Consider the following 17,140-nt stretch of genomic DNA (forward strand, 5'->3'; position numbering starts at 1 on the left):
GCAAACAGCTGAGAGTCTGTAAATTGACAATAATCCTGATTTGCAATAGGGGTTGAATAATTTTGATTGCAACTGTATACATACACAATTTTTAAAATGAATACAGAGAAAGAAAAAAGGAAAGGAATCAGGAGATCCTATGGATATTTATAGTACCTTACAATACAACTTATCTGAACAGTTCTTTCAACACTGTTTATACAAAGAACAGAACATGCATAGACAAATACTTTAGTGTTTATTCTTTGTACACATCATCGATTTTTTTAAAATAACTCTTTAAGCTTATTAATAAATGCTTTTTAGCATTTGTTTTTACTGTTTATAAAGTAGTCATCACGATTTACGAGGCATCATCAAAAATAAAAAATAAGAATTGTGATGTTTAAGAGTGTTTCAAGACTACTCCTTTATCATTCTCATTCAAATGCACTGTTTAACAGATGTATCACAGTTGTAATTATATAGGTTCAATTCATGATGTGCATAATGTATGTGCATTATCTGGAATTTAACAAATGTGTGTCTGTTTGCAAGATAGAGAGCAAGATAGAGAGCAAGAGAGAGAAAGAGAGTGTCCACTGAATTGGCATCATAAGCTCAGAACAGGAATGACTTTTTAAAAAAACAAATAAACAAAAACAAAAATGAACTGCAAGCACACATCACTAAAGTTAACATAGGATAGTAAAACATATATGTGAAGATGAAAACCTGTAGGTTTAACTTGGTGCCAATTTTGAAGCCTTCAGATTACTTTGCAACTGACAGCACAAACTCCCTGTAATGGAAACACTGGCATTAATATATCATTGTACCACATCACTGCTGAATTCTTGAATCAGATTGGTTTGATTGTTTTGATTAATTTTATATAACAAGGCAAGTCACAGATTTAAATTAATGTATGAGATTAGAGAGAGAGAGTGAGAGAGAAATTAATGAGTTACAGAAACCTATTTTAATGGAAAGCATTGAATGATGTTATAAACAGATAAAAATGATAAAGTGTCATTCATTAATAAATAAAAAATTGTAGTTGTTGGTAAATTGATGTGGTATTCAGCAAAAACTAGAAAAGCAATCAACTTTGCAGTGGTAATCAATAACAGTTGATTTTTGCCTTATAACAAAAATAAATAAACTAAACAAGAACAGAGTTGTTTACCTTATATAATTTGGCAGTGCAGGATCCCTATAAAGTCCATTATGAAGATATCCATGGGATCCATCAAATGCCACCAGTCTGACTTTATTCTCTGACTTCAGCACACTTTTAGCAGTGTTGTAAAGCTACACAGGGAAATATGGCTCATGACTCTCTATACTCATAACCCAAAACATACTGTATACACATATCAATTGCTTGTATATATTTAGGTCATACCTCCTCAGCCATCCTGAAAGGAGCCATGTGGTCATCTTTAGAATGAAGGATCATAAGAGGAGTTGTCATTTTTTTCAAGCTAGAGTAAAATAAAATATCCTCATTGGCAACTTAGTAATGATCCTGGCATATATTTTCAAGTGTACACTATTTTGTTTGTATTTTTTGTTTCAAATGTTTAAATGACTCTATGCTTACTTTTGAACATTGGGCAATACAAATTTATTTGCTTTAATAGAGTCCTGGGAAAAGTAGTACTGTATGTATGGAAATCTCCAGTAATACTAAGGGGGGGGAAAAGAAGACAGTTGGCATGCTGTTTTATAGGATATGTCCACAAGCATATATGTACGTGTTATCAGGAAATGCATTTCTGAAATGCTACAAATGCACTTGTATTATATTACATACATTTTTTAAAATCAAAGTGACCCAGAACATTACCTACCCAGGTGAAAGGATGGGGGTATCCTTTGGGCATTTCTGCAACTGTGAAAGCACCTTCAAGTATCACTGCATCAGCAGGGTTTCCTTGCAAAACAAACAAATGATACAATGGATATGAAAATTCTACACACCCCAATTAAAATGGCAGGTTTTTGTGAAGCAAAATAATGAAACCAAGATAAATCATTTCAGAACATTCCCCACCCTCAGTGTGAAATTACAATAAATTATAATAAATTACATCATCAACAAATGTGGAAAATGGGGGAGTACAGGGACATTACCAAGAACAGGATATCTCTCCAAAATTTACAAATGGAGAAAACAAACACTTACCAGGCGGGAGGCTGCCAAGAGACCTATGGCAATATTAAAGGAGCTGCAGGGATATCTGACAAGTACTGATTACTCTCTGCATACGAGAACAATCTCTCATATTCTTCACATGTCTGGGCTATGGGGTAGGATGGCTAGACAGAAACACTTTTTCACAAAAACATCCAAGCCCAATTAAATCACTCCAAATCATGTGTCATTTAAAAAGGTATAATAATTCCATAATAAATGTTTGGTACAAAAAAAACAAAACAAAAACAAAAGCACATCACCCAAAGAACACCATCCATCATGCTTTAGTGCTGCTTTTCTTCAGCCAGAACTGGGACTTTTATCAAGGTGGAAGGAATCATGAATAGCTATAAATACCAGTCAATTTTTGGTGCAAAACATTTAGGTGTCTGCTAGTAAGCTGAAGATGGAAAGGAATTTCACCTTTCATCATGACAGTGACTCAAAGCATACATCCAAATCAACAAAGGAACAGCTTAACCAAAAGAAGATCAAAGTTTTTTAATGAACTAGCCAGAGCCCAGACCTGAATCCAATTAATAATCTGTGGTGTGATCTGACGCAAGCTGTGCACATGAGATGCCCTTAAAATTTGATGGATCTAGAATGTTTTTGGAAGAAAGAGTGGGAAAATATTGACAAGACAAGATGTGCCATGCTGATAGACACAAAAAGACTGAGTGGTGTAATAAAATCAAAGTATTAGTTTCAGGGAGTGCACATTTATGCAACTAGGTTATTGTAAGTTTTTTTTATTAACCCCCCCCCCCCCCAAAAAAAAGAGTTTCTAATTATTTTTCACTTTATTTGTATACATTGCAATTTCACATTGAAGGTGGGAAAAGTCCTGATATGACTGATCTTAGTGCAATAATGTGCTCATTCAAGGTTTACAATATTAATTCACAGTGACGTCTATGGCTGAGTTCTATGTAATCGAACTCTAACTGGAAAGCACAGTTTTAAAATGTGTCATTTAAAAGAGAAAAAGGAAAACTTATAATTGTTGATGTGATTAAGATTTCCATAAGGAGACGTTTATTTAACGGAAAATGTCCCCAATGTCAGCCATTGGTAGTGGTCAAACGTAAAGCTGTGACTAAGTTTTCCGCCACAAGAATGTTTTCAGGATGAAGACCTTGCATGTTCAAGGTAACAAGCTATTTTTGTACCTTTGAGAGAAATTAAGGGGATGATTATTTAGCTGCTGTACACTGTACAAAATTTAAAAAAAAAAATTCTTAGACGTATTTAAATTATGAGCAGTATTTCCACTTAAATATGTAAATAATATATAGGTAAATAAAGGTTCATGTTAAACTCATTCAAATTAGAAATATGTACATTTACAAACTTAAGATATTGTAGTGAGGTAGACATCATTACATAAAGGCCAAAAATCACATTTTAGAGTATACTGCAAGTGATCAAACATTTCTGCGGACATTCCACAGCATGCTTAAAACATAGAAATATGCCCATAGGCACTGCATACCATATGTTGGTAACTGCATAAAAGCCAAACTTCAGGCACTGATATTTTCTACCCTAGACATTCCAAGTAGTTTAGTGTAATATTTCTTACCTTGCTCATGTAGTTTCACTGCAGTGTTAGTTGCCACTCTGTAAATTAAAAATATGTGGTTTTAAACCAAAATACATGATTTGGAAAAGTAATACGTGATTTAATAAAGAACATTACATCACTATATGCTAATATTCTGAGAAAATGATATTTTATAAAATGACAGCTGCTTTGCCAATGTGGTGTCAAACTCACTCACCCTGTGCCAAGGGAGTGACCCCATATGATGACCAGACTGTCCTTGCTGCGTGCCCGTACCCAGTGGTACAGATAAAGTGTATCCGTGGTTAATCCAGCCTCGGTGGGCTCTCCGGTTGAATCCCCGAATCCTAGCACAATTTTACATCCAGAAATACTAAATAACAGCACTGAAGACCAGCAGGGCCAGTCCATCTCAAGTAGTCCAATAACTGCAAAGTTGCTTGCTTGACTGTTTTTAATTTATCTATTTTTTTTAAGTGATTACATCTATGTACAGTCATGTGAAAAAATTAGTACACCGCATAGAAATTTATTTATTTCTTTACATATATGGACAAGCAAACATTTGATCCTCTTTGAAACAATGCCTATTAATAAAGTTGATACATGATCAAATGACAAAATTTTGGAGACATTTTGTAGTACTTTTCACAATGTAAATTAACAAAAACAGATCAGTCGCATGGACAAAGTAAGTACACCCCTACTTTAATCACAACTTCAAAGCCATAAAATTAGAATCATGTGTTCAAGATTGTCCAGGACTGGCCGTCCCAGCAAATTCAGCCCAAGAGCAGCTTGTATGATACAAAAAGAAATCTCCAAGAACCCCAAAATTAAAACACACACACACACACATACACACACACACACATACATATATATATACACACATTATATATATATATATATATATATATATATATATATATATATATATATATATATATATATATATATACACATACACACATATACATATATATAATTTTTTTCCCTTGTGGATTTGTTCAAGTATATCAACTTCATTAATAGGCACTGTTTCAAAGATGATCAAATGTTTGCTTGTCCAATTATGTCAAAAAAAGCAAACAATGTTGATGGGGTGTACTTATTTTTTCACATGAATGCATTGGCATTGCAAACCACCATTTTTTTAAAAGCTTTGTTTAACCATGATGGCCATCTTTGTGTCATGACACACAACAAACTTTGGTTATATAGCTCTTTATGGAAACCTCAATATCTCAGCTCAGGATGGTCCTAGCTCCTTGGAACAAAAACTGATTTCTAGAGCACATTAGCACATCCAACCTCCAAACTTAACTGCCTGTATTTTACTAGTAATCGTGAAGACCTTGGTTAGCTTGTTCAGGTGTGTTTTATTAGGGTTGGAGATAAACTCTGTAGGACATTGGACCTCAAGCACCAGATCTGAAGAACCCTGTTCTATCATGTTGGTATAGGTGTACAGTTGGTATGCATGAATAGATTTGATCCAAATATGGAATTACAGTGTTCAGCTGGGTGTTTTAAAATAAACTGTCATAAACACAGCTTTGCTATTGCTTATTAACTTCATATTAGTTGTACTAGGACAACATGCAGCTAGAAGTAAGCTTTCTGATTACATAGTATCTCTGGATGGTTTTTTTGTTTCATCATGTGCAGCAGTAAAAGACCTTGGTGTGATTATTGACTCCAGTCAATCATTTGACATGCAGGTACATAATATTACTAGGATAGCCTTCTTTCATCTCAGAAATATTTATTATTATATAAGAAATATAATGTCACTACACGATGCAGAAAAATTAGTTCATGCTTTCATCACCTCTATGTTGGATTATTGTAATGAATTACTGTCTAGATGTCTAATAGGAGTATAAACAAGATCCAGTTAGTCTAGAATGCAGCTGTAAGAGTCTTTACTAGAATCAGAAAATATGACCCATCACCCCTATCTTATCCACACTGCATTGGCTCCCAGTAAAATTTTGCATTGATTATAAAATTCTACTACTGACCTATGAAGCACTGAATGATCTTGCGCCACAGTTCCTTGAGCGAACTTTTCGCCTACTGCGATAAAAATGTGCAGGCTATTTGTTGGTATCTCAAATAGTGAAGGCTACAGCAGAGGGAACAGCTTTCTCTTACAAAGACCCACAGTTATGGAACAACCTTCCAATTTGTGTTCAGGACTCAGACACAGCCTCAATGTTTAAGTCCAGACTGAAAACATATTTGTTAAGTCATACCTTTTGTAAATAGTTTTTTCTTAGGTAAAAGGAGCATATGTAGAGGGCTCACGGGCATAAAGTGTTGTAGTTAACTGGGATGTTTGGATGCTCCGCCCCCGGTCTCCCTTGCAGTTATGCTGTCATAGCTAGTCTTGCCGGAGTTCCTGCTTGCACTCACAAAAAGTACATTGTCCTTAATCATTACAGGAAAATAAACATAACTTATAATCTCTGACGGCTCTCTGTCGAGCTACAAACGACCCCTTCTGCTCTCCAGACCTTCCCGATCCATCTTGCGTCTGGTTGGAGTTCTTATCAGTTGGAAGTCACATGCTGCTGCTGCTGCTGCTGCTGCTGCTGAGGATGGCCCCAAATGGTGCAGCCTAAAGATCAGTGAGATTACTGAGGATGGTACCACTTATAAACCCTAACGATGGCTTTGGACCTCAATTCATATGAACAGCTATGCTATGAGAGCTTTAGGACTACAAGTACCACAAACAGTTTTGCACTCAAGTCTCCATCATGAACAGTTGATAAGTTCAACAAAACAGACATCATGTAAAAACTGTAATGAATTTTCTTGGTTACACAACAGCACTATTAGATTATGTATTAGCAAATTTATAGAAGGGATTTATTTATAATTGTACTATCCGGGATCACTCAGATGAGGATGGGTTCCCTTTTAAGTCTCTCAAGGTTTCTTCCTCATATCGTCTCAGGGAGTTTTTCCTTGCCACCTTCACCTTTGGCTCGTTCATTAGAGATAAATTCATACATTTAAAATCTATATTCTGAATTGATATATTTCTGTAAAGCTGCTTTGGAACAATGTCCATTGTTAAAAGCGCTATACAAATAAAACTGAATTTAACCGAATTTCTCCTGTGATCAAAGCAGTGTGACCACAACTCAGCAGTCTGTAGTCTCCAACCGTAATCAATACACACCTGAACAAGATAAACAAGGTCTTCAGGAATACTAGAAAATTACAGGCAGTTAAGGTTTAAGGTTGGAGCTAAACAAGATTTGAAGATAGATTATGCTTCACTCTTGCCATTATCAAATGTAGTAACATTTTAGACCTAGATCATATGTCAATCATAAACATAATTACTGTAAAATATGCTTCATTTTAATTATTTAATATGCTTAAATCTGTTAATTTCTCAAAATGCATGAATAAAGTAGGCTTTTCAACAGATTTATACTAGTCCTAGGAACTGTGAGCACTCTTCTGCGTTAGTTGGACTTAAGTTCTAAGTCTAAGGAACAAGATTCTATTATTAAAAAAAAAAAAAAAATCTTTTTCTCCCATAGACAGCTCTCTGGTCTTCATGTTGGTTTATCCTTTTAACAACAAATGCAGTCTTCACAGGTGAAACCTTGGGCTCAAACCAAGAGTAGGCATTCAGAGCTATTAATTCTTTAAACAATCAATTTAACAGGGCAAACCTGGGCAGCAAAAAACACCTTCCGTTGTTCAGTCACATGTTCCATTGTTTTTGATCACTTGAAAAATGGGTGGTTCAAACAAAAGATGCTTAACACATCTAGATGTAAATATGAGGAAATGAAAGCTGAAATTCTGACCTATCGTCTCATATTTATCTTTTGATCAGAAACACAAATGCCTTCAGTGTATAGCGAAAACAATTGAATTAGCCTTGCCATTCCAATACTTTTGTAGCAAGGATATTTTTGGTAATTATCCTTTTTTGGCCAGAGAAATGCTAATATCCAGTTAAACAATTACCTGAAAACTCTGCACCTCTCTTGATATAGCTATATTTTGTTGAAATATCTGAAATGGTCTAACAATGATTGGTCTTATTATATATATTCATGATTGTGTAAAGAAAAAGTACTAAATTGAAATGCATTTTTGAAATATAGTAATGCTACAATCAGAAGCTGTACATCTAGTTATTTTAAATGTTACAATGTATTCCTTTAATAACATCTATACATGAAATAGGAGCAACAAGATGTAACCCACCTCTGTAATCCATAACCACAGCATGATAGCCAAGAGCACTTAACACCTGCAGCAATATTTTACACTGGGTCAGGGAGCCATTGTCCTATGGTTTTGATTTTAAAGAGTAAAGATATTGTAGCTACTCACATTGGCAACTCCTAAACGATGTGGCGCTGCTCTGTTTAAATAAAAGTACAGACACATTTGTACAGTCAACAATACAATACTTAAAACATTCATAAAAGATTTAGAATCAGTAGGCATCACTACAAACTACTACAAACTGGAGGCATGAGGAAACATCACATCATGTCATGTTTTCTATGCTGCAAAATGTTGTTTTTTTTTTTTTTTTACTTGGTGGATCACTGGGTCACTGCAGAGTTCAATGTGCAATAAAATTAATTAACTTAAAACAGAACTTAACTTTATATATAACTAGTCAACAGGTCTTAAACCTCTGAATCTGCAAACTTGGAATTCTGGCTATGAAATACTTTCAATTCAACATGTCATATGGTAAATCATTTGCTGACTAACAAGAGTAATATTTGCAGTTGTCTATGTTTTTTTGGGTCTTGTTTGCTCCCAACTTTAGGGATAATTGGTCAGGAGGGGAGAAAAAAAAAAGGCACTTGAGGTCACTCTGTGCTTTTCTGTTTGTTTTTATTTATTTATTTATTTTGGATAGTCCACTGTGACCAAAAACCCTGACAGCAATAAGTGTAAAAAAAAAAAAATCTGCCTTGCAGCCACTTCTCACTGGAGTACACGACTTGGTGTGCATTTGGTGAACTGCAGTCATTCCAGCCCTTTGCACATAGAATTTGTTACACAAATGTTCTAGTTTCTATACATGTTCCCACCTGTTGCCCGTATTGCCATGGAGGTAGATGAAAACAGGGGAACCATCCCCCAAAGACTGCTCGTACCACGCCAAACTTTTACCTTGAGCCTCCTTCCACTTTTGTTCAGGAACCGTGTGCCTAAAGAGGCACCATGGACAGTAAGAACAAAAAGCAGATACGTGAAATTGCTTTTACAAAATGCACAACTTACCATACTCCTAGTGTCACTCCTGCTTCTGAGGTCAGGTACATATTGACGGTGTGATTAAGACCAAGATCACAGGGACGCCTCAAGTCAACAAAGTATGTTACTGAAGAGAGATAAACAATGCTGTGGATGTAATAAACTGCACAAGTGACATTCTGTATTAAATCTGCCATATTTATAACAAATGTACATACCGGCGTGTTTATAAACCAGGTATTGTATGACACTGGGAAAGAATTGCAGAATAAATGGCGTGGCCACATACAGAGTGCAAAGGGCTATCAGTCCCCTTTTCACCCACACCCACCATGATGACCTGAAAAAGAACAAATGAACAGAGCAGCACATGACAAACACACTAGCGCTTAAAAAAACAAAAAAACAAAAACATGTACAGTGCTACATTAGTACATACACTTACATTAATAAAGATCAAACCGCACATAGTATAAATCCAGTTGGACAAAAAAAAAATCAGGCTGGGAGAGCTGAATCATTATAGATAGATGTGGGGAAATACATAAGGGAGATAACCATGTTTGTAATTGATAAAAGTAAAAAAACAACAACAAAAAACTAGCTGAGTTAGTTGTGGTGATTCAGTCATTAAGGTTTGAGTTACAGATCAGAAGGTTGTGTGTTCTGTTGACAGTAAATTAGGTACTGAAAACTTATTTATGTCTAGCTACAGGGCACATGTGCAATTCACCCTTAATGTAACTATTTATTAATAATGTGATCTGAGTAGTCACTGGTAATAATTTATATCTATTAACGCATAACCTGGAATTATCTACCAAACAATAAGTGTTATAGAGTGAAAAATCTGGACTAATGTCACTAACCTGGTTTTGATTTGCACTTCACCAGTTTCCCTTTTCACCGATTTCCCCTCAGTGCGTTTGGACGCAGCAGTTTCATCAACTCTCCTTCTCATCTCGGACTCGATATACAACAGTGAAGAAAACCTTCAGTAGGGTGGGAGTGTTTCTGCTACTGCACACTACATCAGGCTGGATGGTAACAGATACCGTCCTGATAAATCCGCCCTTTTAGGACTTTGATCAATTTGCCTGCGTCTGAAACCGCCCACTGCTGTAGATAATAATAACACGAAATTATGGGATGGCAAAAATCAATTCACGTTGATAAGTGCGCTTTAAGATCAGCTTCTCGGGGACTCATCACGTGACTTTTGTTTTGACTGTATTTGTCTGAAATTATGGGATGCCAAACTCTTCTAAACTTGTTCAGGCTCAGAGGAAGGGGCGTATTCGTTCTGTAGGTCCAACCAATGACTTGCTCCTTCACAGCCCACACGCTAATACAGATTATTTTAAGCAGGAAAAAGCAGTCACATGTTTTACAAAGGCGGAACTTAACTGAACGAGTCAGTACATGGAAGTGAATGAGAATGATTCGTTCACTTGGAAGATTCGTTCAAAACACAGATTCATTATTCAAGTATGAAACACCATGAAAAACTCATTCGGTTCCATACACACCGAGCAGCCATAACATTAAAACCACCTGCCACCACAACAGCTCTGACCCGTCGAGGCTTGGACTCCACAGGACCTCTGGACGTGTGCTGTGGTGTCTGGCACCAAGACGTTAATGCAGATCTATGGCTTTATTTTTTGGGTCAAATTTCTGCACGCGCAAGAGCATATCTTGTATGGGAATAATTTCCCGTCACAAGTTCTGCCGTCACGGATCGAAAAATAATAAGCCTGAATCAAACATTTAAAAAATCAATTTAAAAAATGCAAAATTATATTGCACATAACTGAAACATGAATTCAAAGTTTTTTGAATCACGCACAAAATCGTTTCCCTTGGTTACATTACTGTTTTTTGTGCTTTCTGATATTTATATGAGAAACCAATGAGAAGTGCTTATAGTGTTATAAGAAAGAGACACTTGAGACATTTGTATTGCACAAAAAATAAGTCATTTATTGATTATTTCATCCCGGTGCAGGGATGATGGTAGAGATATCTCGGTGCAAGGATGATGGTAGAGAAAACTCCAGTTTTGGAGTGCATTCACAACATGCAAGAGCGCCGCCCGACCGAAAAATGGCCATGTTCTTAATTGTAAATTCACTGAAATTGACACTATAACCACTAGATGGGAGCAGAGGACCACTCTGGCTCATTCTGCTCAATAATATAGTTATTTTCACAGGTTTTTCCTTTTGAAATGATATTTAAACATTATAAAGTCATCATAATAAATCACATTGTGTCAAGGTTTTTCCACTTCATTTGTTGATTTGAGGTATCATGGTTTGCAATCATATCACATTATGATTATACAGTGCATCCAGGAAGTAGTCACAATACTTCACTTTTCCCACATTTTGTTATGTTACAGCCTTATTCCAAAATGGATTAAATTAATTATTTTCCTCAAACTTCTACAAACAATACCCCATAATGACAACGTGGAAGAAGTTTGCTTGAAATCTTTGCAAAATTTACTAAAAATAAAAAACAACAAAAAAAAGTACGTGTACATAAGTATTCACGGCCTCCCTGACTAAGGCACTTCTCCTACGATCGCTCAGTTTGGCCGGGCGGCCGGCTCCAGGAAGAGTCCTGGTGGTTCCAAACTTCTTCCATTTATGGATGACGGAGACCACTGGGCACATTGGGACCTTCAATGCTGCAGAAATGTTTCTGTACCCTTCCCCAGATCAGTACCTTGATACAATCCTGTCTCGGAGAACTACAGACAATTCCTTGGATTTCATGGCTTGGTTTGTGCTCTGATATGCATTGTTAACTGTGGGACCTTATATAGACAGGTGTGTGCCTTTCCAAATCATGTCCAATCAACAGGTGGACGCCAGTCAAGTTGTAGAAACGTCTCAAGCATGATCAGTGGAAACAGGATGCACCTGAGCTCAATTTTGAGTGTCATGGCAAAGGCTGTGAATACTTATGTACATGTGCTTTTTTGTTTTTTATTTTTAATAAATTTGCAAAGATTTCAAACAAACTTCATTCAGGTTGTCATTATGGGGTATTGTTTGCAGAATTTTGAGGAAATTAATGAATTTAATCCATTTTGGAATAAGGCTGTAACATAACAAAATGTGGAAAAAGTGAAGCGCTGTGAATACTTTCCGGATTGGTGTTCACCAATGCACAGGTGGGTAGTTTGTGTTTTCTCAGGTGGTTTTCCTTCACATTTCAGCATAATGTTGCAAAATATACACCAAATCCTGCTGGATTCTGAAGCGAGCTAGTGAGGCCGTCCTAAACCTAGTGTTACACACACAGACACCTGCGGTATTTGCAGGGAAAAGCTTCAAATAAATAATAAACTTATAATGCACAAACTTTTTCATTTTTAATTGAACAAGTTATGATTACATTACATAAACACATTGGATTAAATTGATAAAGTACATAAAAACACAAACATTTGTATAAAAACGAGAAAAAAATATTATACAAATATCTAAAAATTATTTATAAACATAACATTGTTTAAAACGATCATAAATGTATGTATATATTTTGCACTTTAATTAATCATATGTACGTGTGTCTGATTAATTAAAGTACAAATTAACCTTTATTATTAATAATATAAATATTAATTCAATAAAAATGGAAAACCAAAATCTCTCTATACACTGTTTATATGTATACAAACAGTAATTACATGAACTACTATTTATATATTATTGAAATATAAATATATAAATATACTATATGATGTGAATAAATGATACATTTAAATATTAACCAACTGGTACAATATTCCAGAAAGTCATCGTTTTTATTTTCATAAAATAAAATAATACCCATAAGACTGAATGAGTAATTGATTCCGAAAAAAAACAGCGCGTAGATGTGACGTCACACGTGGCCAGGGCCACGCCTTTCAGCATGCTTGTTTTTCAGTGTTTATTTTCAAATGTTTAGAATGTTTATTTTCAAAGGGTTCGAAGCGTACATATTCAACGCGTCGGAGCACTCAAACCAGATTTCTGAAGCTCTCAAACTCTGGCTTACACCTGGGATTTTACTCCGAGACCATTTTCTGCACTGGGACAACTTCAATCAACTCCAGAACCGAGACATCTCTACCATCATCCCTGCACCACTTGTGCCTTCTCAGCGATGATCTTCAGGAGGGACGAAGCGCCGCAGCTCCAGGAGGACGATCCTGAGACCGGAATGAGTGGACTGCCGGACAGCAATGGTAAGTCACCCAGTTTCCTTTCAGCATCACACACACTTTATTTCGGTTTTCAGTTAAGCACAAGTACTTTAAACGCCGCATTATCAAAATAACACCAAACGGGAAACGCAATCAGCAATAGTGTTAATAGCGTTAAGAGGTTTTGGTAAAAAGCAATCTGCTCGTTATTCTTTAGCTAATGGCTCTACACACGTGAACATAGTTGTTACTGTAAGTAAGTAAGTGGCACTTCCTGTTACACATGAGCGTTTGTGCTTTTCTATTTATCGATCTATCTGACATTAATTTTCATCTGGCTATAACACTGCAAACAGACACTAAAATATGAACGCTGTCAAAACAGGCAGTTTAAAGCGGCATGATGCCACCTGCGCTCACCCTAGGCTTGAAGCGGGTTTTTATCGGATGCCGCTGGACAGGGGCGGGAACCGGATATGACATCATCATACTTCAGGGCACTGAAGTTTTCGTATGAAATTACGTTTTACAGCAATAAAATGTCAAACAATATTTGAAGCGATTTAAAAAACAATTTTGTGTTTCCTTCTGTTCCTGTTTTCAACGACACCGCAAACCAGGCAGACTCTCTTTTTAAGTTGTTTTCATAATCTTTCAAAGCTGTGGTGTAAAGTACAGGATAGCTCGAGACCGCTAAAATTACCGCTTCCGTTTTTTTATTTTTAACTAAAAAGGTCACGCAGTGACTTCACGATCATCAGTTGGTCACACGTCTTCACCTGATACGATTACGTAGGTCAGAGTTCAACAAATTTGAACTTTCATCACATAGTAGCGTAGTACGGAAATTTTACGGTCCGCCGTTTCCGGATGTGTGTGAATGGAAGTCACTGGAGCGCTAAAGCCTGGTGTGACAGCGGCATTAAACGTGTAACACTCTTAACGTACCAGCTGGCAGTGAAAGGAGAAAATAGTAGGCAGAAATGAACCACTTGGCTAATAATAAGATGGTGATAATTAGCCTGATGTTAGCTAACTTGTTGTTGTTGTTTTTTTTAAAGTTACATAGTTTACTAAAAGTTTGGTAAGTTTTGATTCCTTTTTACTAAATGTGCAGATGTATTTCACTGACTACGTTTACATCGAATTATTGACAATATTATGATTAAGGTGTTTACATGAGTCGCTTTTAGAATACTCCTTGCATGTTCCCGTTTTACATGTTATAGAACATAGATCGATTAACGGCACACGTCATTACATCCCCAAGCCATGCCGTCCGATGTTCCCTCCAGAATTTCACGCATCAACATACAGTTGGTCTTCGTTATGGTACCGTATACAGTTTTGGGTGTTTTTATTTTTAATTTTTACGAACGCTTCAAGTGCAGTTAATTATTTGTCATGCTGTATGTGCAAATAGACGACTGCTTGAAACCGTGGTCTGCGTCCCAAACCGCGTACTTACATACTATATAGTATATAGAGATACATGTATTTCACCTACTATATAGCAGGCAAGTAGGTGGTTTCGTTGCTGTAAAACGGTTGAGCACTGTCGTGTGTGATCTTGTCCTGTCGCAAGATGCGGTGAAAACTCCCACATGATGTTAATAATGTGACTTAAGGTGTTTACATGTCTGTAATACACATCAATAATGCGACTAAAATAGGAGTACTCCACATGTCTTAATTCGATTTGTCTTTATTGCGATTATGACTTTAATCTGATTAAGGTAACAAAAAATTGCTGTTTACATGGTAGTTTCTTAATCAGAGTACTGTCTTAATCGGGTTAATATTGGATTATTGTTTTCCGTGTAAATGTACTGACTGTCTCTTCATCTCCTTTGACACAGGAACATGGAGGGAGGAAACTGTGGTGGATGTGCACCGGGGGAGGAGGAGATGGAGGGAGCAGGTGAGTGATGAAGAGGACAACATTGAAGAGGCCCCTCCCCGTAGAAGACAGCGAGCGGAGTATGAGGATGCCGTTGATGAGCTGATCGACTTCATTAGTTTGGAGAGGAGCTCGTCCCGTTCCTGGCACTTATCCACTACAGTGGAGTTCATTCCATCTGCAGATGCTCCCTCCAGCAGTGAGCATTTCTGGTGGAGGATGATGATGAGGGAGCAGATGAATGATGAAGAGGACAACGATGAAGAGGCCCCTCCTCTTCATGTGGAGCAGGAAGGTGACAACGGCTTACCCCCTTTGTGGAGCTTATTCCCAGCTTTGGAGTGCATTCACAACATGCAACAGCACTCTAGTAGTGAACACTTCAGGGGGAGGAGGAGACAGAGGGAGCAGATGACTGAAGAGGACAATGTTGAAGAGGCCCCTCCCAAGAAGGCGGCGTGTGGAGCAACAGGATGATGACCATGAAGTGTCTGAGCTCACATATTTGAAGAAGAGCTCATACACCTTGTCCCTTACATTGGACTTCATTCCCACTGTAGATGGGAATGTCTTTATCAGCATGGCCATAGTAATTCTGGACCCAGCTGGAATTGTTTCTATTCCCATCCAATTCTAGTTATTATTATATTTTTATTATTAACTACTAGCTATTAAGCTACCATGAGGTAAACTGTAGTATTAGGATCTTTAAAAAATCTTTGGAAAATATTTCAGTTCTAGGCTCCAGCATTAGTCTTTTTTTATTTTTATTTTTTAAATGTGTGGAAAGTATTTCATATGTAGGTTCTAGCATTAGCCATTTTTTAAACTGAGGTGAGTATTTTATCCTTTCTAATCATGAGGTATGGTAAGTATTAATTGATACCTTATCTTATGTTCTGTTGTCTTAGGGTTGGCCAGCCCACTTTTTTCCATTGCTCCATGGTCCAGTTCTGATGCTCACATGCCCATTGAAGGCATTTTCGGCAGTGGACAGGGGTCAGCGTGGGCACTCTGACCAGTCTGCGGGTGTGTAGTTCTTCTGTGGGTTCGGACCAGACGACCTAGCCTTTGCTCCCCACAAACATCGGTGAGCTTTGGGTGCCCATTGCCCTGTCGCCGGTTCACTGGTCGTCTTTCCATGGACCACTTTTGGTCCACTGCATACCGAGAGCCCCTCACAAGACCTGCCATTTTGGAGATACTCTGACCCAGTCGTCTACCCATCACAATTTGGTCCTTGTCTTAGTCGCTCAGATCCTTACGCTTGCCCATTTGTCCTGTTTCCAACACAGCAACTTGCTGTCTAATATATCCCACCTCTTGACAGGTGCCATTGTAATGAGTTCAGTATTATTCACTTCCTGTCAGTCAGTCTACTGTATATGCTTGTATTCACCTGATTTTAAATCCTAATGGTAAAATATCAAATCTGTAATGTCATAAAAGCTACAAAAATATCAGTTGCTACATAGGCTAAAGACTGACATCAAATCTGTGTTAAATGTATAGGCTTTGTACAGATTTCTGTTGTGTATTTAGGATATATGCATTACTATAATGTATAGTTATCAAATTTATATATACACTGAATGTGTAGGCTAGACATGTTAGTGCTAAAGTGTGTGATGTCCATTTTTGTTATTTTTTATTAAACACGATAAACTATTTATTAATTAATGATTGCTTTATTGCATTTTTTAAAAATAACCAATAGTTTGAAATAATCAATAAATGACAATTATTTTTCGTGCAAACAAATGTCTCAAGTGTCTTATAACATTTTAAGCACTTCTCATTGGTTTATCATATAATTACACTGTAGAAATACACCTTCAGTTGAAATCTTGGTGTTATTTGCACTGTTTTCCTCCCTCAAGTATTTAATAACAGACATTGTTTAAATTCTAATAAGCAAAAATATTCCAACCTGTCAAATCTACATGAATAATAATCTGGTATTAGAACACAAAATAAACTGATAAATCCCTAGGTGCAATTTTAGTGCAGAAACAAGTGATTGTATTA

General features: G+C 36.6%; 1 protein-coding gene across 1 annotated transcript; it reads right to left on the bottom strand.

The window, feature by feature from the left end:
- Positions 1-127: 127 nt before the first annotated feature.
- si:ch211-117n7.7 (abhydrolase domain containing 12, lysophospholipase) lies at positions 128-10,236 on the bottom strand. Its single transcript, XM_053679801.1, has 13 exons — positions 9,878-10,236; positions 9,227-9,348; positions 9,036-9,135; positions 8,843-8,962; positions 8,124-8,154; positions 7,995-8,040; positions 3,967-4,096; positions 3,768-3,805; positions 1,836-1,918; positions 1,586-1,671; positions 1,388-1,466; positions 1,169-1,293; positions 128-781 (listed from the first exon to the last, which is right to left on the bottom strand). Exons 1-13 carry the CDS (start codon positions 9,967-9,969, stop codon positions 754-756), a joined length of 1,080 nt encoding a protein of 359 aa, XP_053535776.1. The 5' UTR covers positions 9,970-10,236; the 3' UTR covers positions 128-753.
- Positions 10,237-17,140: the final 6,904 nt, after the last annotated feature.

Source organism: Ictalurus punctatus, chromosome 3 (genome assembly GCF_001660625.3).
Source record: "Ictalurus punctatus breed USDA103 chromosome 3, Coco_2.0, whole genome shotgun sequence".
In the NCBI taxonomy this organism is placed as follows: domain Eukaryota; kingdom Metazoa; phylum Chordata; class Actinopteri; order Siluriformes; family Ictaluridae; genus Ictalurus; species Ictalurus punctatus.

What these genes read in the sequence shown, in the direction of transcription:
- si:ch211-117n7.7 (XM_053679801.1), bottom strand. Translation starts at nt 9,969, where the DNA reads ATGAGAAGGAGAGTTGATGAAACTGCTGCGTCCAAACGCACTGAGGGG. An exon ending in GAAGTGCAAATCAAAACCAG is followed by an intron (nt 9,349 to 9,877) that starts GTTAGTGACATT and finishes GTTCTTTTTCAG; the next exon opens with GTCATCATGGTGGGTGTGGG. An exon ending in CCTGGTTTATAAACACGCCG is followed by an intron (nt 9,136 to 9,226) that starts GTATGTACATTT and finishes ATCTCTCTTCAG; the next exon opens with TAACATACTTTGTTGACTTG.